At 38.5% G+C, this 22,500-nt stretch overlaps 1 protein-coding gene across 1 annotated transcript in view; it reads left to right on the forward strand.

Annotated features, from left to right (window-relative positions):
- Positions 1 to 15,602, forward strand: part of LOC143040788 (uncharacterized) — a 24,761-nt gene extending 9,159 nt beyond the window's left edge. Inside the window, exons 5-8 of the mRNA XM_076212221.1 lie at positions 2,644 to 2,796; positions 3,739 to 3,984; positions 5,825 to 6,022; positions 15,484 to 15,602. Coding sequence (XP_076068336.1) covers positions 2,644 to 2,796; positions 3,739 to 3,984; positions 5,825 to 6,022; positions 15,484 to 15,602 — 716 coding nt within the window. The remainder of the gene's footprint in view (positions 1 to 2,643; positions 2,797 to 3,738; positions 3,985 to 5,824; positions 6,023 to 15,483) is intronic.
- The last annotated feature ends 6,898 nt before the right edge of the window (positions 15,603 to 22,500 follow it).

Below are 22,500 nucleotides of genomic sequence, written 5' to 3' on the forward strand. Positions count from 1 at the left end.
GTACTGTAATAATGGAGTCGATCAACATTATCCATTACATAGCTATGTAGCGTTTCATTAAAGTTATCGAATAGGTGCGCAGCAAACTCATATGACATCTTCCAAAAAGGACTTCAAACAAATTTTATCGCCATAACATCTCAACTAAACATACACAACGCAAGGATGTCCGGTTGATATGTTCCTCAAATAAAAGAGAGTGTGGTGCATTGGCAACGAAATACAAAGTAACACAACAAATACATTTAACATGTATGTTCGAACTTCAACTCATAAAGGTCCAATTTCGTTTATTTTTTTCTAGCTACCTCATACTGGTAAGTGCATTCAAAATATACATTTTATTTAGTTTGATATTGATATGTATATATATATCACACTTACGACACAACCCTTTCAAATAACCTAATAATAATTTGACATAAGAACGAAACTTAGTTTTTTCATAGCGGAAATTAACTAGTTCCACGAGAGACACAAAAAAAATACCTATTACTAAAGTAATCATCCGATATTCAATATAAATTAATGTATATAGAAATGTTGTAAACCTTCGACAAATGGATAATACAGCTCCGCCACTGGCACTCGAACTCTGGCATGTGCGACTGCTTACCACAAACAGACAGACACACACGTATTGTTCTTGCTTTGTGGTAAGCAATCGCACATACAAGAGTTCGAATCTTAGTGGCGGAGCTTCCTAAGAACATAAGAATAAAGGAGACTGTAAGAGACCATAAGGCCTACACTAGGCAATTCCATGTCCATTACCACCTGTCATCCCCATCCATAAAATTATCTAACCGCTTCTTAAAACAACCGAATAATTCAGCGCTCACTACATGGTTACAATGTCTATTCTATTCGTTGACCACCCCCATTAGAAAACCAGTTCTTGCATATTTCATCCTTAAATCTAAAATTGTCCAATTTAAATCCATTACTATGAGTCCTGCCCATATAAATGTATATGAATACGTATGTATATATATTACAAAGGATTACAAAGGCGGAGCATGCCGACAGGAGACCTTTTGATCCATATCTAGGTCGGATGCGAAAAAAAAAATCATATTAATGATAAAATAATAAATAAAAACTATAATAATGTAAATAACAAATAAAATACATGAATAAATGCATAGGTATAGTTAAATAATAAACAAACAGGTAAATAGTAAATGATAATAAATTGACATATAACTAATAATAAATGAAAATCAGACAGACAAATGATAACAAAACAAAAACAAATAATATAAGCTAAATTATAATCATTACAGCATCTTACTTAGGTATTTATCTAAATGATTCTTAAAGCTTCGAACTGAACTACATTGCACTATCTGTGCAAGAAGTTTATTCCATTCATTAACTACACGGTTGGCAAAGTTGTTTCTACCCACTTCCAAATTGAATCTATTTCAGGACAGTTTGAGACCATTGTTTCTTTATATATATATCACTGTCCAAGAATGTCGAAACACATTAATAAATGCACTAAAAACCCACTATTGATTGGATTTAAGACAAAGAAAGGAAATAACGATTTCCGTATATTTCGATCACTTGCTGTGATCCTCTTCGTATTCCGCTTGAAGAGGATCACAGCAAGTGATCGAAATATACGGAAATCGTTATTTCCTTTCTTTTCTTAAATCCAATCAACAGTGGGTTTTTAGTGCACACACACACACACACACACACACACACACACACACACACACACACACACACACACACACACACACACACACACACACACACACACACACACACACACACACACACACACACACGCACGCACACATATATATATATATATATATATATATATATACATATATGTATATATATATGTATTTATTGAGTGTATTTGGCGTAGGAAATCTCAGAATGATGGCAGAGGTAATTCATTCTCTTACGTTTCGACGTTTCGGCTATATTCCTTTCACAGAGAGAATTACATACATACATATTCGCCTTATAGACACATGCTCCGGGGATTCTGTCTGGCTGGTTGTCATAGGGGATTTTCGCTCGTTTGATTTCCTGTATGATTATTTCTCGCTGATTGTCTCGGACAGCCCACACCGTGACCCGTGCCTGCCCATCTTGTTTACTTTGTTAATTTTGCTTCCGCTGTTCTAACCTTCACGGTTGTTCTAGCTAGGTTGACGAATTCTTCCCTATGATGTGTTCTGCTTCTAGTGTTTTTTTTTTTTTTTTTTTTTTTTTTTTTTTTTTTTTTTTTTTTTTTTTTTTTTTTTTTTTTTTTTTTTTTTTTTTTTTTTTTTTTTTTTTTTTTTTTTTTTTTTTTTTGCTTTCCTACAATGGTCAAAACATTTCCAACTGAGTTAGGACACTTTTTGCATGCTAAATTAAAAATATATAGTTAATTTTCCTGGGTCAGGTCTGGTTTCTAAAATATAGTCTTTTTATTCCAGCATATTTTTCCAAAATATCCCAATTATCCAAGTGTTTATGGGCTTTGTTTTTTGCCAAACCGGGTCGTGGGTAAATTTTAATAATTATTTCTATTTTCCTCTTTCCAGGTCTAGATATGTATAAAAATGGATCGAAAGTGTATAAAGCATCCTAATAGGTTATGTTACATCTGCGGACATATGGTTTTTCCAGACCGTCAAGTAGAAATCACGGATTTAGTGAAGAAGATATATAAAGCTTACTTTGGAGTCAAACTAGAAGACCAGGATAAGCCATTCGCTCCCTATATCTGCTGCAAAACATGTGTAGAGAACTCACTGGATTGGAGGAAAAAGAAAAGGAAGAGTATGCCATTTCGTGTCCCAATGGTGTAGAGGGAAGGTAAAGATCACACAACCGACTGCAACTTTTGCATGACAAATCTAAATGCATCAATCGCAAGAATAAGCACCATCTTCAATCCCCTGATGTTCCCTCTGCCATAAAGCCAGGCTCCCATGGCTTGTAAATGAGGCTCGTAGATAAAGGTAGACAATGAGGCAAATAGAGAGGTAGGTGCGAAAATTTTATTTTTATGTGTTGTATGCTTGCTAAACAACAGTCGAAGGCAAAGGAATTGCATATTCTCGCTTCCCGCCTAAATGTTTACAAATAGCCGTTGGAAACTCGATTTTATTGCTTTATAAATTTCATTTTATGCTGATGTAACAGTATGTAAACTAAGTCAGTGGTGCATTGATTTCAAGTTTGCTTGAGTAAGTTGTATTGCTTATGGGGTTTGTAACAGCCTCTCTGGTTGTAGAAAGGGTAGAGGAGGAATAAATTCAATTGGTTCATGAGAGTAAAGTCACGTCCTTAAGGGAACTACTTAGATGTAAGAGTAAAGACCATTGATTTAGAGAAATTATGAAGGCAATAAGAACTGAACTAGTGAACAAATTGAGGATTCCGGATGGGAGTCCCTCGGTGTAACTTGACTAACAAAGAAAGAAAATTAATCTCTGTTTAATTCCCCTCTCTTGGACAGAGTAAGACTATTGAATAATTCTACAAATGAAAATATAGAGTGACTATTCATACATAACAAGACAACGGTGAAAAGAAAGAAGAAAGTCAAAGACGATTTATAGAAAGTAAATACACGAAAGAAAGAGAACACATAGAGACGACAACACAGAGAGGTGAAAGGGACCAGAGAAGGGAACAGTAGACGGAGTAACAATGGTAATAGTGGGGGGATTCGAACCCACGCCTCCGAACAGACGGGACTGGTGTATCAATCTACAGGACTTAGTGCAATATACGGTTACGAGACTGGTGCCTCAAACCAGGATCATGAAGTTCACGCAACCGCAATTACTCCGTACACGCAGCTACAAGCATGCAGCCAAGCGCGTGCTGACTACGAGGGAACGACTACAAGCAACAGTGAACGAGAGGGTCTACAACGACTACAAGTAACAATGAACCAGGGGGTCTACAACGACTACAAGCAACAATTAAAGAGGGGGTCTACAACGACTACAAGCAACTGTGAACGAGGGGACTACAATGACTACAAACAGTGAACGAGGAGGACTGCTGCTAAGAGTGAACGAATGAAGACGTGGTTGATGTATTTGTGAAGTACGAGCAGTACGTGAAGGAAGCCTACGTGGATCCAAGAATACTGGTATTTTGAGACACGAGGTTCACACCTCCAATATCAACATTCCGAAATTCTTAGGTGAAGAAAACACCTTGGGAGTTAATAGGTTTCTTAATTTCACCGACACTTTAATTGACACTAAAACATAACAGATGAAAGAAGGAAAATAGAAATTCTAAAAGAGACTGTAAACCCTGAGAAGGGTAGGGCTAGGCTTATAATAAAATTCCAGCAAATGAAAGATATCAACCAAAATGAAGCTTATAAGAAAGTATCCATTAAACATTTTAAGTCAAAGTGTGATCAGTATCCTATCAGGTCTTTTGTTAGAATGATAAAGAAAGTGAAAACTAGTGAATCTGACACAGAATATTTAGCAAATCTAGATGGTCTAAGGACATGATTTCTATGTTGAAGGATTCAGATCGGATAGAAAGATCTAGAGACAAAATGAAAGTTTCTCAGGAACCAAATTTATAGCATTTGCATTGTTGATAAAAAGCTTTGAGGAAAAAACGGTAGAAAAGCTATATAAAGGGCTTAAGCAAACAATGGATTTAGGGGAGATAGATTACCTTCTTCAAGGTTATAATAAAACTAAAGTAATTGGTCCATATTTGATGACAGTGGGAATCCAACAGCACAAAGAAACTAGGAGCTTTAGAAGTGATTACATAAACAGAGGATCTGAACATAGAGCTAGAAGAACATCAAGGAATGTCAGAATTGAATGTTACAATTTTAATACCTGGGAGCATAAAGCACAAGAGTATTATTATGAAACTATCGTGAGAAGATAATGCGTAGAGTGTGTAAAGGTTTGCTGATGGATTTGGAAGGGATCATCACGTCTTAGAGGTACATAAATCGTATGAACACCAAAGGAAGCAAAACGAGACCTATGGGTAGTCGTTTGAAGTGATAATGAGCTATGGGTGAGCTAAAGGCTGTCAGAGGCCTAGACTCTTGAGAAAGGGGATCTGGAAATATCCCGACATAAGGTCCAAGGTCGTGAGCACTACGTCGTTATCACTGACAGAGTGAAAGATATCTTGTTTGTAGAAATTACAAATATGAGGGTCATGGTGAATATCATTGTAGAAACTCACCTTTCTATTTGTATCATCAGAGGATCGGACATAAAACACAGGAGCGTAAAACAAAGCCAAATTTTCTTATTTACCCAGAAACAAGAGGAAAACCCCCAAGACACAAAATAAAACAGCACTACAGAGCTACCCATAGAAATAAACATAGACAGTGTTGCGTTAGGGACAAGAGTGATAAAAGGGTGAAAGAAAACACCAACATCAAAGACAATTGTAAACTGACTATAACCATTGGAAGGAATTTTGTAGGACCTCTCACTACGAGTACAGTGTTCAGTAAACCTATTCAAATATTTATTGAAACATGATCTGTAGTTAATGTTATAACTAGTAGTTTTAAACCAATTGAAACCAGGAGTAAAAATCTTGAAACCAATCTATTCCTCATTGCAAGGAGTAACTGGAAATCAGTTAAAAATATTAGGTAAGTTTGAATTAGAAATCTTATATAAAAATGAGCATTTCCACATTCCAGTGATAGTGGTAGAAGAATCTGTTTTCCCAGGAGGTTTATTGATAGGATTTGCAACTATGAGAAAAAAGAGCATCGTCATATGTCCTGCTGAGTTAGGGATTTTAGTGAATTCACAGTTAATTCCATTTTTAAACCAACCAGACTTAAAGCCATTATCAGTAATCAGAGAATCTATTGAAATAGATAAGGAAAATAGCAATGATAGTTTGGATAGTGGAGCAGAATGGTCCAGACCAACAGAAAATAAAGTCTCATATAGTGAACTCAACTCAGATGTTAAAGAAATCCCAGGAATTACTAACTCACCATCTTCAAATAAAGCTTTGCTAATTGTGGAAGGTAGCGTCGACAATATTACACTCCAGAGCAATTAACAGGGTAAAATTGCAGTTGAAAGTAGTCACTGTAGACTCTGAACAATTAACCATCCCAGAATCAATTAGATTTAAAGGTTTGAAATTGGACTCAGGGATTTATAGAAAAAAAAATGGTAGAGATATTAGTGATAAGTACTTTGAATATAGACATAGTCTTATAAAAAGGTACACAAATAAGATGTTTTCAAGTTTGTACAAAACCCATTAAGATTTTAAATGAGAGTAGTGAGGAGGTGGAATCACCAATTTCATCAATCTACTCAGTTCAGGAAGAAATGGATTTGGGAGAGAAATACAAGAATCAACAAGAACCTACTAGTTTTCCTGAGTGGGGTGAAAGTTTAGTTGCTTTGCTCTCGAAGCACAATCAAGCAATTGCTTTCCTGGGGAACGCCTTGGGCAAAACTGTTATAAAACATCAGATCAAATTGAAACCAGGGACTCAACCTATCTATATACCTGCCTACAGATTACCACATTCCCAACTAGCCATTATAGATAACACTGAAATGTTATCGCACGATATTATTGAACATAGCAAAAGTAATTGGAACTTCCCTCTGATTCTGGTGACAAAATTAGAAATACCATGAGTCCAATTATTGATTATAGGGAATTGAATAAACAGATCATACCTGACCGATTACCATTACCGGAGATAGGGGACAGTCTTGGAAGTTTGGGAACCGAGAATAGGCATTTTAGCACTATAGATATCAAGTCTGCTTTCTGGCAAATCGATTTGCATGAAGACTCACGTGAATTCATAGAATTTTCTACTCCAACGGGAGTTCAAACGAATACCATTTGGGTTATGTAATAGTCCATTAACTTACATAGATAAATGATTACAGTTCTAGATGGATTGTTAGGAAACACTGCCAGTGTATTTCTAGATAATATTTTAATAGTTTCCCAAAGAGTGGCTGAGCACTTTAAGAAATTAGATTTGGTATTCCCAAGACTAGTTGAAGCAGGATTGAAAGTAAAACTTGAAAAATGTAAGTTTTTCAGGACAGTTTTATTTATTTGGGACATATAATAGACAGGCATGGACTTAGTACAGTCAATTCAAAGATTGAAGCAGCAAAGAATTATCCAGTTCCGAACAATGTAGAAGTTAGAAGTTTCTTGGGACTGACAGGATAATATAGGAAATTTAAACTGGCTATGCAGACATACATAATCTATCAAGTTCTTTGTTGAGGAAGTTATTTTATGATAATGATCGTAGTTCACTTCCAGGAAAGTACAACTTAGATAATTTTGGCCACGTATGAAGAAATATATATATGATTATAAAGAAAAATGTTTGAAATGTACTAAGGTGAAAGGAAATACCTGCTCCTATTTTATCACATCCCATCCCGCAGAAACCTTGGGAAAGAATTCACATAGATACATTGGAGCTACCTATGTCTGAAAATGGATACAAATATGCATTTGTTGCTATTGATTATTTTTCAAGATTGTTATTTGCAACCTATTCCAAATAAGAAAGTTGAAAGAATTGCTTCAGTAATCTATGATAAGATAACCTGTAATTTTACTACACCTAAAATCTTAGTTTTAGATAATGAAACTGAATTTAATAGCAAAACCTTGGAAGAATTATGTAGGTTATTTAAGATTCACAAAGTGAAAATATTGATGAATCGTCCTCAGAGCAATGGAGTTGTAGAGAGGCTAAAAAAACGACATGTCTTAGAGGTATGACAAGCCCTCATAGTATAACTTGGGATATTTGGATTCCTTGTGTTTTATGTACCCTAAACAACCAAATTAACACAACTAAAGGAGAAACACCCCCATTTTATTGTTTTGGGGAAAGATGAATTTCTCCCATTAGAAATCTTGATTTCAGAGCAGAAACTTGTGTATAATATAAATGATTACATCTCAAATAGAATACATACATTTCAAGCAATACATCAAAGAGTTAGGGAACACATAGAACATTTGAACATATAAATGAGGGAGACTGCATGAGACCATAAGGCCTACACTAGGCAGCTCCATACACATCACCACCTGTCATCTCCATTCATAAAGTTGTCTAATCGATTCCTAAAATAACTTATAGTTTCAGCACTTACTACATGGTTACTAAGTCTATTCCATTCGTCGGCCACCCTAATAGTAAACCAATTTTTGCCTATTTCCCTCTTAAATCTAAATTTGTCCAGTTTAAAACCATTACTGCGAATCCTGCACTTTTGTTTTAATATGATAATCTAGTTTGCATCACCCTTGTTATAACCTTTGATCACACTTGTTATAACCTTTGATCATCTTTGATCCACTTGAACACCCCTAAGCCTCTCTTCGTAAGGCAAATTTCTGAGTTCATGTATCATTTTGGCCATTCTTCTCTGTACTGATTCTAGTGAATTGATGTCCATTCTGTAGGACAGAGATAAAAACTGTACCGCACAGTCATGGACGGGTACAACTATTGCTAGATAGAGTTTGATAATTACCTCTGCACTTCTATTCGTTACCGTCCTAGCAATGAAACCTGATGCTCTGTTTGCTTTATTCCTGGCGCTAATGCACTGTTTCTTGGTTTTAAGGTCCGGACACACTAGAACTCCCAAGTGTCTCTCGCACTCAGTTTTCTCTAAAAGCGTATTATGTAAGCTGTATCTATTTTCAGGGTTGTGTAGCCCTACGTTTAACACGCTACATTAAGAGATATTGAAGTTAATTTTCCATTTTACCGACCATGTGAACAATTTGTTAAGATCATCCTGCCGAATCTCTGCATCGTCTCCTGACCTAATTAGGCGTCCTATTTTAATGTCGTCCGCAAATTTACTAACATCACTATCTATCCCATTATCTAAGTCGTTTATGTACATAATGACCAACAGGGAACCCAAAACCGAGCCCTGGGGGACCCCACTAGTAACATTGCCCCACCTAGATTTTGCTCCATTTATGGTGACCCGCTGTTTTCTGTTACTAATCCAAGCTCTATTTCATTCTAACACTTTTCCTCCTATGCCATGGCCTTTGACTTTATTTGGTAGTCTCTGGTGTGGCACCTTGTCGAACGCTTTGCTAAAGTCAAGGTAAATGATATCGTAATTATCATTGTTATCTGACGCCTTATATACTTTAGTGTAAAAGGATAGAAGATTAGTTACACATGACTTACCCTTGGAGAAACCATGCTGTGAATCGCGAATTAAATTGTGTCTTTCGATGTGTTTTCTGAGTCTATTTACTATTACTGATTGAAGCATTTTTCCTAGACAATCTATCTCCCTTCTTAAAAACAGGAACAGCGTTTGCCTGCCTCCAAACAATAGGCACAAAACCAGTGTCTACCGATTTATTAAATATTTCAGTTAACTGGTCGCAGATTTCAAATTTACACTTCTTAAGTATTCTCGGATTTTTTTTGTCTGGTTCCGGGGATTTTGTAGCTTTAAGTCTTTCATTCTGTTTGACTACTTCTTCTTTAATAATGCTGATATTAGATAGACTACTTTCTTCATCCACTCTGAAAATCAGATCGCTGTCAGGTGATTTATCTAACTTCTCATTAGTAAACACCGAAAGAAGATAATTGTTAAATTCCTCACTCATTTTTTCCTCTGATTCTATCATGACATTTTCATCGTTGCTAATTGGTCTTATTCTCTCTTTACTTTTTGTTCTATAGAGATGAAAGAAATCCTTTGGGTTGGATCTTGCTTGACTAGCAACCTTAATTTCATAATTACGTTTCGCTGTACGTGTATTCTTTTTAACTAGCTTTGCCATTTTGTTTTATCTTGATGTAAGGTGTGTTTCCCCGTTTTTTATTTTTACGTTAAGTCCTCTTTTCATTCCGATCTCATGTTTCAATCTGTCCGTCATCCATTTGGGAGTATTACAATTTTTCGTATTGACTTCAGGGGGATAAATGTATTTTGTGCATTAATAATTAAATCAGCTAGATTGCTATACATTTCATTCAAATCGCTGACCTGTCTGTTGAGCCCCTGCCCCCAAGTGACCTGTCCCAAGGTATGCATATTACCCTCCGTGACCCGACCCCTAGTCATGACCTGACCTCTGGTCTTGTATCAAGACCTGGCCGCATCGGCAATGTTCGAAACGTCCGTATAACATTTCATATTCAATTTCAAATAGGTTTTTATATCGTCAAAGTTTGCTTTCCTGAAGTCTAGTACTTGGGCGTTATTCGTACTTCTTAATTCTTCCCAAATAATATTAAATCTTATTTCTTGATGATCGCTAGAGCCTAGACAATCTCCCACTTTTACGTTACTCAATAGGTGCTCATTATTTGATAAAAGTAAGTCCAGAGTATTTTCTCCTCTCGTAGGATCGGTAATCACTTGTTTTAGGAAAATATCCTGCACCACATTTAGGAATTTCTTCGTTTCATTATCTCCTATTAAAGTTTCCCAGTCAATATTTCTATAATGAAAATCTTCAACGTTTTTGTACTGGGACGCTCTGCGAATTTCATGAATCAGAGGATCAGTCTGCTCAATTCTATGTTTAGGAGGTCTATACAAGACGCCAATAATAACTTTCTTATTCTTGCCTATAATCTCTACCAAATTGATTCCGTACAGTCCTCTTCCTTAATCGAATTGTTGATAATACAGTTTATTGTGTTTTTAACGAAAAGTGCCACACCTACCCCACTTATAGCCTTTTATTTCGATTTTCGGAAGGAAATATTTATCAGCCATGTTGATCCAGGATTCAGTAATAGCTATAATATCGAGATTCTCTACGCATGTTTTACCTCGCAGCAAATCAATTTTGTTAATTATGCTTCTGCTATTTGTATAGTAAACTTTAAGTTTATCTTCCCTCCACCTGTTTTGGTGATTTTTTTTCACAGTCCCTCTCTATTTTTTTGTGTCTATTACCTAAACTATATTCCCATACTTCCCCCCTACTCCCCCGTAATCTACCCCCCCCCCCCAATGTAGGATGCCTACTTCTCGCTCAAGGGATTCAGCAAGGAGCCGAAATCCTCTGGGCGACAAGTTCATCCCGTCCCTCGTATATAGATGTTTCCTACCGTAAAAGCGGTCCCAGTTGTCGACAAATGCCCATCCATTGGCCTTACAATGTTTTGTCAGCCTACAATTCATTGCAATAGCCCTGGAATGCCACATGACTCCAAATCTACGCCTCGGAAGGATTTCACATACAGCAGGAACAGCTCCCCTATTTCTAATCTTGCCTAGCGCATCCCGGAACAGCGCAAACAATTTCTCACTCCCTATATCATTGCCCCCGGCACTTAAGCAAACTACAGGGTCCTTACCTTCCCCTACTAAACACTCTTCAATTCTATCTCTAACATCTCCTACCCCCGCGCCGTGGAAACACGCCTTCGTCCTATGTTTCCTATCTTTATCGCAGAAAGCCCTGTCTAAGTACTTCGCCTGACTGTCTCCTACAACCAAAATCTTACCTGTGGGCAGGGATCCACAGTCTGCCCTTCCCTTCTTCTTTTGATTTTCATTTGTTTCTTCTTCCTGCAGATTCGCTAGTGCTTGAAAAGAGTTCTTGCAATCGAGCGGGGCTGGTGAGGACTTTTTCCATTTTTCCACGTCTTATTTTTTGCCGTTTCCCATCCAGGCTCATAACTAATTTTGTCTTCCGTAGTTTGTGCCTTCGAGCGGAGAACTCAATTCTCCTCTCTAAGGCACTTTACAGCATCCTCCAAGGCTTCAATTCTTCTGAGTGACGACTACTCCTCAACTCTGTCGACTAATGCTCAACAGTACAACATGGAAGAGTATACACATGGAAGAGTATACAGCATGGAAGAGTATGCAACATGGAAAAGTATACACAGAAGATGAAAAAGCAACAACACAAAATAGCACATAAAATAGAATTATAAATAGGAGATTTTCCCATCGTCAAATTACATACACCCCATAATAAATTTTCACCGAGGTATTCAGGTCCATAGAGGATAATTGATTTTCCCGGTGGAAATAAATACAAGATCTTACACGTAGAAACTAGGGAAGTGTCAAATAGACATGCAGGTAAGATAATGAAGACTAGGGTAGAATTTGATAAGGATGATAATTGTGATAATGAGGGAAAAGATACATAATGTATTAGCTTTGTAAATGAAACCCTGAATCCAGAGGGATATCAGTAGTATGTTTATAGTATCATGTGTGAGTTGAGTATTAATCCAAATACTTTCTACAGACAGTATTCATGTTGTTGATATGTATGATGCATGCCTGAGATGGGAGACTTGATCTACTGGAACCTTTAGGGTTGATTCACACTATCGGTCCGGTCACGCTCCGCTCTCAGTCCGCTTTCGGTTCTGAGGTATTCACACGTACGGTCCGCTCTCGCTGCCGTCATTGCCTCTCCCTCGACACCAGTAGAAGTCTTACCATCAGTTACGAAGGATGTGTGACTTTTCTGACGCCGAGTTGGCAATAATCGCTATTGCACTTGATGAAGAAGAAGAAAGAAAACAAAATAGAAAAAGAAAGAGATTGTGGGTTCATCCTATGTTGCAAGATAGGAAGACTGAAGGACAATTTCATACTCTGCATCATCGTCTTATTGATGATGAGAGTAAAATCCACAACTATTTCAGAATGAACAAAGGAACATTTGAGAAAATACTATCCAAAATTGAGGATGACCTGAAATGTACCAGAAGATGCTGCACTTCCTGGCACTGATGTGCTTGCACCATACGTTATAGTGGGAGATGAGGCTTTCCCGCTGAAGAGAAATTTGATGAGGCCCTACCCAGGTTCACAGACTGAACATAATGTAGAGAAGAGGATTTTTAATTATAGATTATCTAAAGGCAAGAGGATAGTTGAGTGCACATTTGGTATTCTAGTGCAAACCTTCAGAATATATTTAAAGAAACTTAAAGCTATGCCTTCTAACGCTAATGCAATCATTACAACAACATGCATACTTCACAAACTGATACACCCAAATGCTGTTGCATTACCAGATACTGTTGTCATGCCTCCATCAAACACAGTACGTCCAATGAGAGGAAGAGGGGGAAATGCTACAAAGGAGGCTTTTGGCGTGAGATAAACACTGAACGATTATTTCAGCTCCCCAGCTGGTTCAATGCCTTGGCAAAATGATAAGATATATATGCAGACAAACAAACTTGTGTAGGAATATTTGTTGAATGAGCTAAAGAGATGCATTTCCGCAGTGTATAATAGGCTGTTATTATACATATGGAATTTCTTTCTTCGGTTAATAATGTGTATTTTTTTTCTCTCAGTACCTTGGCAATATGATAAGTATGCAAACATTATTGTATAGGAAATTTGCTTAGTGAGGATAGGAAATGCATTTCCACAGTGGACATTAGGCTATTGTATGGAATTTCTTACCTTCACAACCCAGCTGCCTGCTTATTTCAACACAGCTTCTTCTTTTCGCCACGTTATCACTGTAGTGCAGCAAAGTCAGATCATACAGCTCTGGTTTACCTTTTGACTAATTCTATTAGCAGTTGGTGCTTATGTATATCCTCGCTGTACGCATTGTCATTGTATCAGTGATAAATAAAAAGAAAACGTATTTTGATCATTTTTCTAACTTTCTTATGATCCCATTGTGGTGTTTTCTTCGGATTATCCATGGTTTGGTAGGATAGAAGGTAGCACTACTTGCTTATATGAAGGCTGAATCTCGACTGGAGTGGAGCAGGAGGAGCAGGACCGTGGCAACTGAGTTCACACTGAGTTCACACGCTCCGCTCTCGCTCCTGAGTTCACAACTGAGTTCACACGCTCCGCTCTCGCTCCAGTAAACATATCTTTTGACGGAACAGTGACCGGAGCGAAACCGGAGCGAGAGCAGAGCGAGAGCAGAACGAGAGCGCCAGTGTGAATGCTTCCATTGAAATTAATGAGACAATGTTGGACCGGACCGAGAGCGGAGCGCGACCGGATCGATAGTGTGAATCAAGCCTTAGTGTGTCAGACAGATGTGCTACCTGAAGCCTTGGTCAGTCATGAAGACTTAGAACCTTGCCAATATATAAAAGCAAATGGTGCCAATAAGTATTGAACAATATATATATATATATATTTTTGTGAAGCATTGAAAATTCTATTGCAGCTTCACTAGTATGTGTCCTAGCCAAAAAAAGCGAAAGAAATATAATAATGATAAAGAAAATAGAATAAATTAAAACAAAATAAAATAAAATAAAACAAAAAATGAAATAAAATAAAACAAAATAAAATAAAATAGAATAAAATAGATCAAATCAATAAAATAAAATAAAATAAAGCAAAATAAGATAAGATAAAATAGAATAAAATAAAAATTATGATAGTATAAATAATAATAAATAGAATAAATAAATACATAGGTATAGCTAAATAACAAACAAACAGGTAAACAGTAAATAATAATAGATTGACATATAAATAATAATGAATTAAAACAAAGAAAATAATAAACAAACAGAAAAATAATAACAAACAAATAATATAAAATAAATGGCAGACATTAGAGCATCTTGCTTAGATGTTTATCTAAACGAATCTTAAAGTTTCGAACTGAACTACATTACACTACTTCTGCAGAAAGTCTATTCCATTCATTAACTACACGGATAGCGAAGTTGTTTCAACCCACTTTCAAAGTATATCTATTTCTAGACAGTTTGAGACCATTATCTCTTGTTGGATTCTCATTAAGTGTGAAAATTTTGTCACTTTTGATGTTGTCAATCCTCTTTAGAATATTAAAGACCTGTATCAAGTAACCTGTGAGTATACGCTTTTTTAGGGAAAACAGATTCATATGTTTTAGTCGATTTTCGTATAATTTATCTTTTATATTTGGAATCAGCTTTGTGACTCGCCATTGTACTTTTTCCAATCTGTCAATGTCTTTAATTAGATTAGGTTCTACAGGCATTTGTATCTTCATGAAAGCACAACCTAGGCCCTGCTGAACCATGTTTCAGCGAGACTGGGTCCTTTGCTACTGTAGCGTACGCAAGATGTGCGCATAAAGAGACAGGTTTTGGTCCCCATGTTCAGTTCTTGACAGCACTTGTAACCAGCGGTGCTCGTCCCCAGGCTCACGTGGTCACTTTTGCGGTTAGGGCAGCCTTGGAGCCCGACCGTCCGACCCAGCCTAGGTCGACACTCGCAGTAACCAGAATAAAACCATCAAACTCACTCGAGCTTCATTCAACCTTCGTCACCAAAGCACTAGTAACGTTCTCGTAATGTTACAACCACCACGACACAAACCCACCCATGAATACGTTAACAAAAAATATCATTATACTCCACAGAGAAGAAAAGTTTAAAAGACTGTAGATTGCGGAAGCTGTAATCATAAATTCCCACCATCCTATCATCAAAGTGTAGTAAGCTACAGATTTTACCCTCCCTTCAGCCCGCCCCCATCAAGAACGAGATGCCCCTGATCCCCCACTGGAACACAGCGCCCGTCAGACCTCGCAGGAGCACGTTGCTCCACAACACTCACCAGAGCTCAACATAGTGCTAAAGTAATCACCCGATATTCAGTATGAATTGATGTATATAGAAATGTTGTAAACTTTAGACAAATGGATAATAGAGCTCCGCCCTTGGGACTCAAACTATGGCATATGCGACTGCTTACCACAAACACACACACACACACACACACACACACACACACACACACACACACACACACACACACACACTCACACTCACACATTTTCACCTCCCCTTGTAGTCACTGTCACCACTGTCAGACCTCTCCCTCTATTCTGTTAGTAGTCACTTAATTTCCCCTCACGTCTTTTCTTATAAGTTTTCCAGTAGTTTTCCAGTACTTTTTAAGTAGTAGGCCCCATGCCTAATTTCCTTTAGTCTCGCTAGTTTCCAAGTTCATTGGCCCCATGCCTAGTTCTTGTCATGTACTTCAAATCAGTCCTGGGGTAAAGAAATTGTATTTTTCTTCTTTCACTGTAATTTCACAGTCTTGTTACACTCAGGATATCTCTCTCTCGTCTCCTCAGACCGTCTCTAGAGATCCCAGTATCCTACGCTAAGCTACCTTCGTCTGACGTCACTAATTTTTCTAATCCAATCTCCGGTGACTTTTTAAATAAATGTCACTCCTTATGGGCGTGACTTTGAATTCATGCACCAATAGTTTTTTCCTCCTTCTCCAGCTTGCTCCAATCCGGAAAGCCATTGCAATGCCACTAGCAATATCGTTTACCTCAGCATTAGTCAAACGAAGCTAACCTGCGCTTACAGAGTTTTGATTACATCAGCTATTATTTTAAAAACATTCACTGTTCTGTCGGCTAGTGTTTATCAACAGTGGGTGCCGAGTCTGACTTGTTGAGTCAGCATTCTAATGCCCTAGTGTTTCCCAAGCTCATTTCCATTCGTACAACTACCGGCCTCTTACACACACACACACACACACACACACACACACACACACACACACATACATACACACACACACACACGCACACACACACACACACACACACACACACACACACACACACACACATACACACACACATATATATATGTATATATATATATATATATATATATATATATATATATGTGTGTGTGTGTGTATGTATGGTGGAAACGTAGAAAACACCAGACTCAGGAGTAGGTAATTTATTCCCGACGTTTCGAGTCCTGTCCGGGACTCGTCCTCAGGGGATACAATGGGATACATTGCATTACATGGTCTTAATATACTAATAGCACCCCTTCCATTGCTTTGTTAGAAAATATACGGTGCCGACTTCAGGAAATTTCAGGCTTAACTTTTTCCACTGAAATGAATAACAATGGTCTACTCCCCTTCCTGGATGTGCTGGTTGATTCTACTTCCGACAACTTCATTACTATTGTATATAGAAAACCCACCAACTTGGACAAGTGCATGAATGGCAAGAGCGAGTGCACAGACAACTACAAAAAAGGTGTCATTAGAGCATATATAAAAAGAGCCATATCAGTATGTTCCTCATGGCAAGCTTTATATAGTGAACTTCAACACCTGAGACAAATGTTCACATATAATGGATATTCTAACACTGACTTTGATTCTGTTACCTCCAAAATGCTAGAATCCCATTTCACAATCAAAGAACCACAAAATCATAACTTCATTAACATTTACTACAGAAACACCTTTACTAGTAATTATAAGAAAGTTGAAAAATTCATCAGGGACATCATTCATAGAAATTGCCTTCTTACAAATGAGAACAACAAAATCAGAGTTCTCATCTATTATAAAAATCCAAAAACTTCCTTCCTGATCATGACAAACAATTTGTCTAGGCGATCAGACTTCACATCTAAAACTAATGTAGTGTATCAATATCAATGTTCTACAGGAAATTGTAATTTCCTCCCTCATTCCTACATTGGTTTTACTAGATGTAAAGTCAGCCGTCGCCTAACTTTCCACCTACAAGAGGGAGCAATCAAAGAACATCATAGGGGTTTCCATAACACTGCACTCAGGAGGGATGATTTGATCAACAACACCAAAATTATTGGATCGAGCAATGACCCTAGGAGACTACAACTACTCGAAGCCTTTCACATTAAGGACAGAACTCCGGTTATTAACATCCAAAGCAATGTAATCTCTTCTATCCCATTATTTAGAAATGAAAATGTCCCCCTCCCTCTACCCCTTCTCTCTCTCTCCCTTCACCTCCACCTCCTCCCCCACCCTCGGTGACCGCACCCGCCTAACCCCCCCTAACCCCCCCCCTTACCCCTTGACCTCTGAGGTCATTATTGTCTGTCCCTTCCCCCCCCCCCTTTTCTGACCTGATCTTAGGTATATATACTTTGGTCATCCCCGATTGTCACACCCTTCTTCCTCTCTTCCCCCTTTAAATGTAAGTCTTCGTATTTATTTTCACAAATCTGTCACCTTTATTATTACTGTTACCATGTAATTTTTTGTTATTTCAGTTATATCTTGATATTGTATAGTACCTTTACTGTTACCATGTAATTTTTGTTATTTCAGTTATATCTTGATATTGTCTAGTACCTTTACTGTTACCATGTAATTTTTGTTATTTCAGTTATATCTTGATAATGTCTTGTTTAAGACGAAACGTCGATGTCAAATAAGAACAAATGGAAGAATATAGAGACCTAGTTTCAATTCACCCAGTTAATGGAAAATCTCTTATCGGGAAAATTGAGAATACGAAGAAAAAACTGAACAACTACAACAATGCTGTCGTTTTTAACTCCACGTGTATATATATATAAATATATATACATATATATATATATATATGTGTGTGTGTGTGTGTGTGTGTGTGTGTGTGTGTGTGTGTGTGTGTGTGTGTGTGTGTGTGTGTCTGTGTGTGTGTGTGTGTGTGTGTGTGTGTGTGTGTGTGTGTGTGTGTGTGTGTGTGTGTGTGTGTGTGTGTGTCTGTGTGTGTGTGTGTGTGTGTGTGTGTGTGTGTGTGTGTGTGTGTGTGTGTGTGTGTGTGTGTGTGTGTGTGTGTGTGTGTGTTCACTTGGTCTTTGGATCACGTGTTGGACTCGTGATCGACAGCTATTTCCCTCCTGGAAGAGAGCTCAGAGCTCGTAGGTCCGATCTATGGGTAATGCTATGACCTTACACACACACACACACCCAACTCCCCGCCCACGAGAGTCAGAGTAACGACCCGAAGCGCAGCTGTACCGAAATAATTTCGGCCCTGGGCAGGATTCGAACCAAGCACTACGCGCACCACCATGCTAGTAGTTCATCGTTCTACCAACTGCGCCACCGAGAGTCAGAGTGTGTGTGTGCGTGTGTGTGTGTGTGTGTGTGTGTGTGTGTGTGTGTGTGTGTGTGTGTGTGTGTGTGTGTGTGTGTGTGTGTGTGTGTGTGTGTGTGTGTGTGTGTGTGTGTGTAGGCGCGTGTGCGTGTGTGCGTGTGTGTGTGTGTAATAAGGTATGATAAAAATAGGAAGAAAAATCAAAATATAAAGATGAAAACATTAAAGACAATTAACCCATTCCGTACCGCAGGGACTTTAAAGTCCCACTTTTTAAAATAATGATATTTATATACATTTTTATTTTTCCAGCAATATTGTTTTTGGATTTGGATTTGGAAAGAGGAAAGTCTAAACTAATTATCTTTAGCTTCCCAGTCAGAACTGACATCATAAAGCTATACACTGCTCTTCGGAATGTCCGAAAAATCAAAGGAATTTGTGAAGAGACTAAAAAAGTAATTTTTCTAAAATACCAGTCAATATAATTAAAAAAATTTTTAAAGGGTTTTTAGGCTATTGCATCGGGATCAGATATATGTAAGAAAAATTGATGAAATATTTATCACAGTGGCCAAAATTTACATTTGAAATTCTTGGGACTTTAAAGTCCCGGTAAGTTTCCGAGGGCTTAGATGTTTGTTTTCTATTTTTTATTTTTTACACTTTTTACACTTTTTTTGTTGTTTCATGTCAAAAAATCTCACTACTAATGAAATTTTGGACCTGCTGGAAACACTTGACGAAGACGATGATATCTTGGAGGAAAAGAACACAGGAGAGTACCGAGTCTACCTGCAACCAGAAGGGCGACACTGACTGTGACGACGATGAGCATGATGAAGATGAAAATGTTCAGCCAGTAAACCCAGAAATTTTACCTCGTCGTGTTCTGCTTGCCCCTGCCGAGGTGGGCATAAGAGCCACCAAGAATCCACAGATTATCGGCATGAGAGGACTCAACGAGGATGATGAAGATGATGAAGATAGCACCAGTCTTGGCACAGGTTCAGGCACAGAAGACCAAAGGAAGTGATGATGAGAACAAGGGCAAAGCCTTTGAGGGCCCAACTGACCGGCCTCCAAGACGTCGTAGTAGGGGACCAAGAGGAGCTGGGGGACCAGCTACTGCACCTAATTGTGGAAGTAAAGCTGCACGTGCAACAAGTCGTGTCCGTGGTGTTCGATCCCGTGGAGGCCAAACCATGAAAGCTGCCCCCCAGGTTGGTCAGAGCAGGATGAGGGAAAGGTTGGCAAGGAAATCCCAGAATTCATGTTTGATGAAAATGATTCCAACTGGCAGCACCTGCAAAGCATGAATATCGGCTCCCCACTGCAGTTTTACTAGGAGATGATGTCCGACGAATTCCTGGAGCAGATTGTTGATCAGTCTAGGCTATATGCCGAGCAACATAAGAACAAGTCGTGGGCCAAATGGCAAGCGGAAGTGACTGCGGACAGCTTGCGTGTGGTTGAGGGTGTCATGCTGCTCTCTGGATACAACAGTTTACCCTCCCGCCGCCTCTACTGGGAGCAGAGGGATGATGTGTACAACAAGATGGTAGCCGAAAACATCAGCAAGAGCAAGTTTGAAGGCATTCTCAGTTGCCTTCACTATGCCGATAATGGCCAGTCTGACAATGACAAATACTTCAAAGTCCGGCCAATCTTCCAGAACCTCAACAAACAGGGTTCCAAGTACAGCAGCTTCATCGACTCCTTTTCTGTTGATGAGTCCATGATACCTTACTTTGGTCGCCACAACACAAAGCAGTACATCAGGGGCAAGCCAATCAGGTATGATCGAATTTTCACATTCATGTTTTTTTGCAATATTACAGACATTCATTTCGAAAATACACATGTATAGTATTTTATATATATTGAATTATCATATTGTATAATGTTGTCAAATTCTCTTTTCAGGTATGGCTTCAAGGTGTGGACCATCTGTTCGGCCGAAGGTATGGGTCTGTACTTCGAGCCCTATTGTGGGGCTGATACTGACATCACAGACTTCGGGCTAGGGCAAGGTCCTAATGTCGTGATGAGCTTAGTCGAAAAGTCTGGTGTACAACCTGGCTCTGCGATATACTTCGACAACTTGTTCACTTCCTTCCCTCTGCTGCAAAAGTTGTCCGATCTCGGCATCGGTGGAACAGGGACTGTCCGCAAGAACAGACTGCATCATGTGCCCCTACCTGATGCTAAAACTGTCGAGAAGATGGAGCGGGGCACCTCAAAGTCTGTATATATGAGGGACCAGGTGTGTACAGTTTGGAGAGACAACAAAGCTCTTTATATAGCCAGCAACATCCACAACGTTACCAGAAAGGACGGAGACAATACGTCCAACCAAGCGCAGGCCAAAAGGTACAGTAAGCAGGCTGGAGGACACATCTTCATCAACAGACCCAATCTCATAGCCAAATACAATGAGGGCATGGGAGGAGTAGACCTGCTGGACGGGATGGTGGCTCTTTACAGATCCACAATCAAGAGGAAGAAATGGTGGTTCGCTTTTGTTCCCTGGTCAATAAATGTGGCGGCTGTAAACGCCTGGCGCCTAAGAAACATGGCCCTCAAGACTCATGGGATTGCTTTCAACAAGCATGAGCACAACTACCTCAACTTTGTGAGGGATCTGGTGGAAGGGCTCATCAAATGCCACGGCAAGCATTCATCCACCATCCCAGTGCAGATGTCGGTGTCTGCGCCACAGTCCAAAAAACTAAAGATGTTTAGGAAAACCCATCGACGATGTGCGGTATGATAACCAAGGCCACTGCATCAAAAAACACATGCCAGGGCACAGGGGGAGGTGCAAAAAGTGTACAGAGGACAAACGCCCAGGCGACAACCGATCTACCTACTACTGCCCTAAATGCAATGTGTCGATCCATGTGGACTGCTTCTGGGAGTTCCACAAGTAAATGTCAATGTGTACAATATATTGTCATGGATATTGCTGATTTCGTGTATTGAATCTGAGTAGTTTCGAAAATAAATGTGTAAGGATGGACCCTCGGAAATTTACTGGGTCTTTAAAGTCCCACCTCATAACTCGAAACACAATTCTTGAAACACAAAACCGCTTCATTTATGTTCTAATGGGACATAAACTGTTTTGTGGAAAAAAATTCATTGATCTTGATGCATTATTTCTATGGGTGGTACGGACTGGGTTAATGGAAAAAATGATAAGATTAGAAATGAGAAATTAAGAGATGTGGGAGTGATTCCTATGTTGAGGAAAATTGACGCGACCCAGCATAAGTCGTTAGGACATCTCGAGAGGAAGGACAAGTGGTGAGTTGCTAAGTGAGGCTCGAACTGAACATCAAATAAAATCTGAACCAGAGGAAAATCTCAAGAGAAAGTGTATTGGTTTAGGTCATTCGGCACTAGTAACGTTCTCGCCGCATAGGTTCAAGTCCTCGGGGGTACCACGTTACAATTTCTGCATGCGCATATATGGCTTAGAATTAAAGTGCATTGTGGTTGATAAAAATGTATCTCTAATCACTGGGACCCATTCAGTGTTGTACAAAAACATACATACATACATACATACATATATATATATATATATATATATATATATATATATATGTATGTATATATATATAAATACA

This window comes from Oratosquilla oratoria, chromosome 29, assembly GCF_046742065.1.
Source record: "Oratosquilla oratoria isolate Oo_2021 chromosome 29, ASM4674206v1, whole genome shotgun sequence".
In the NCBI taxonomy this organism is placed as follows: domain Eukaryota; kingdom Metazoa; phylum Arthropoda; class Malacostraca; order Stomatopoda; family Squillidae; genus Oratosquilla; species Oratosquilla oratoria.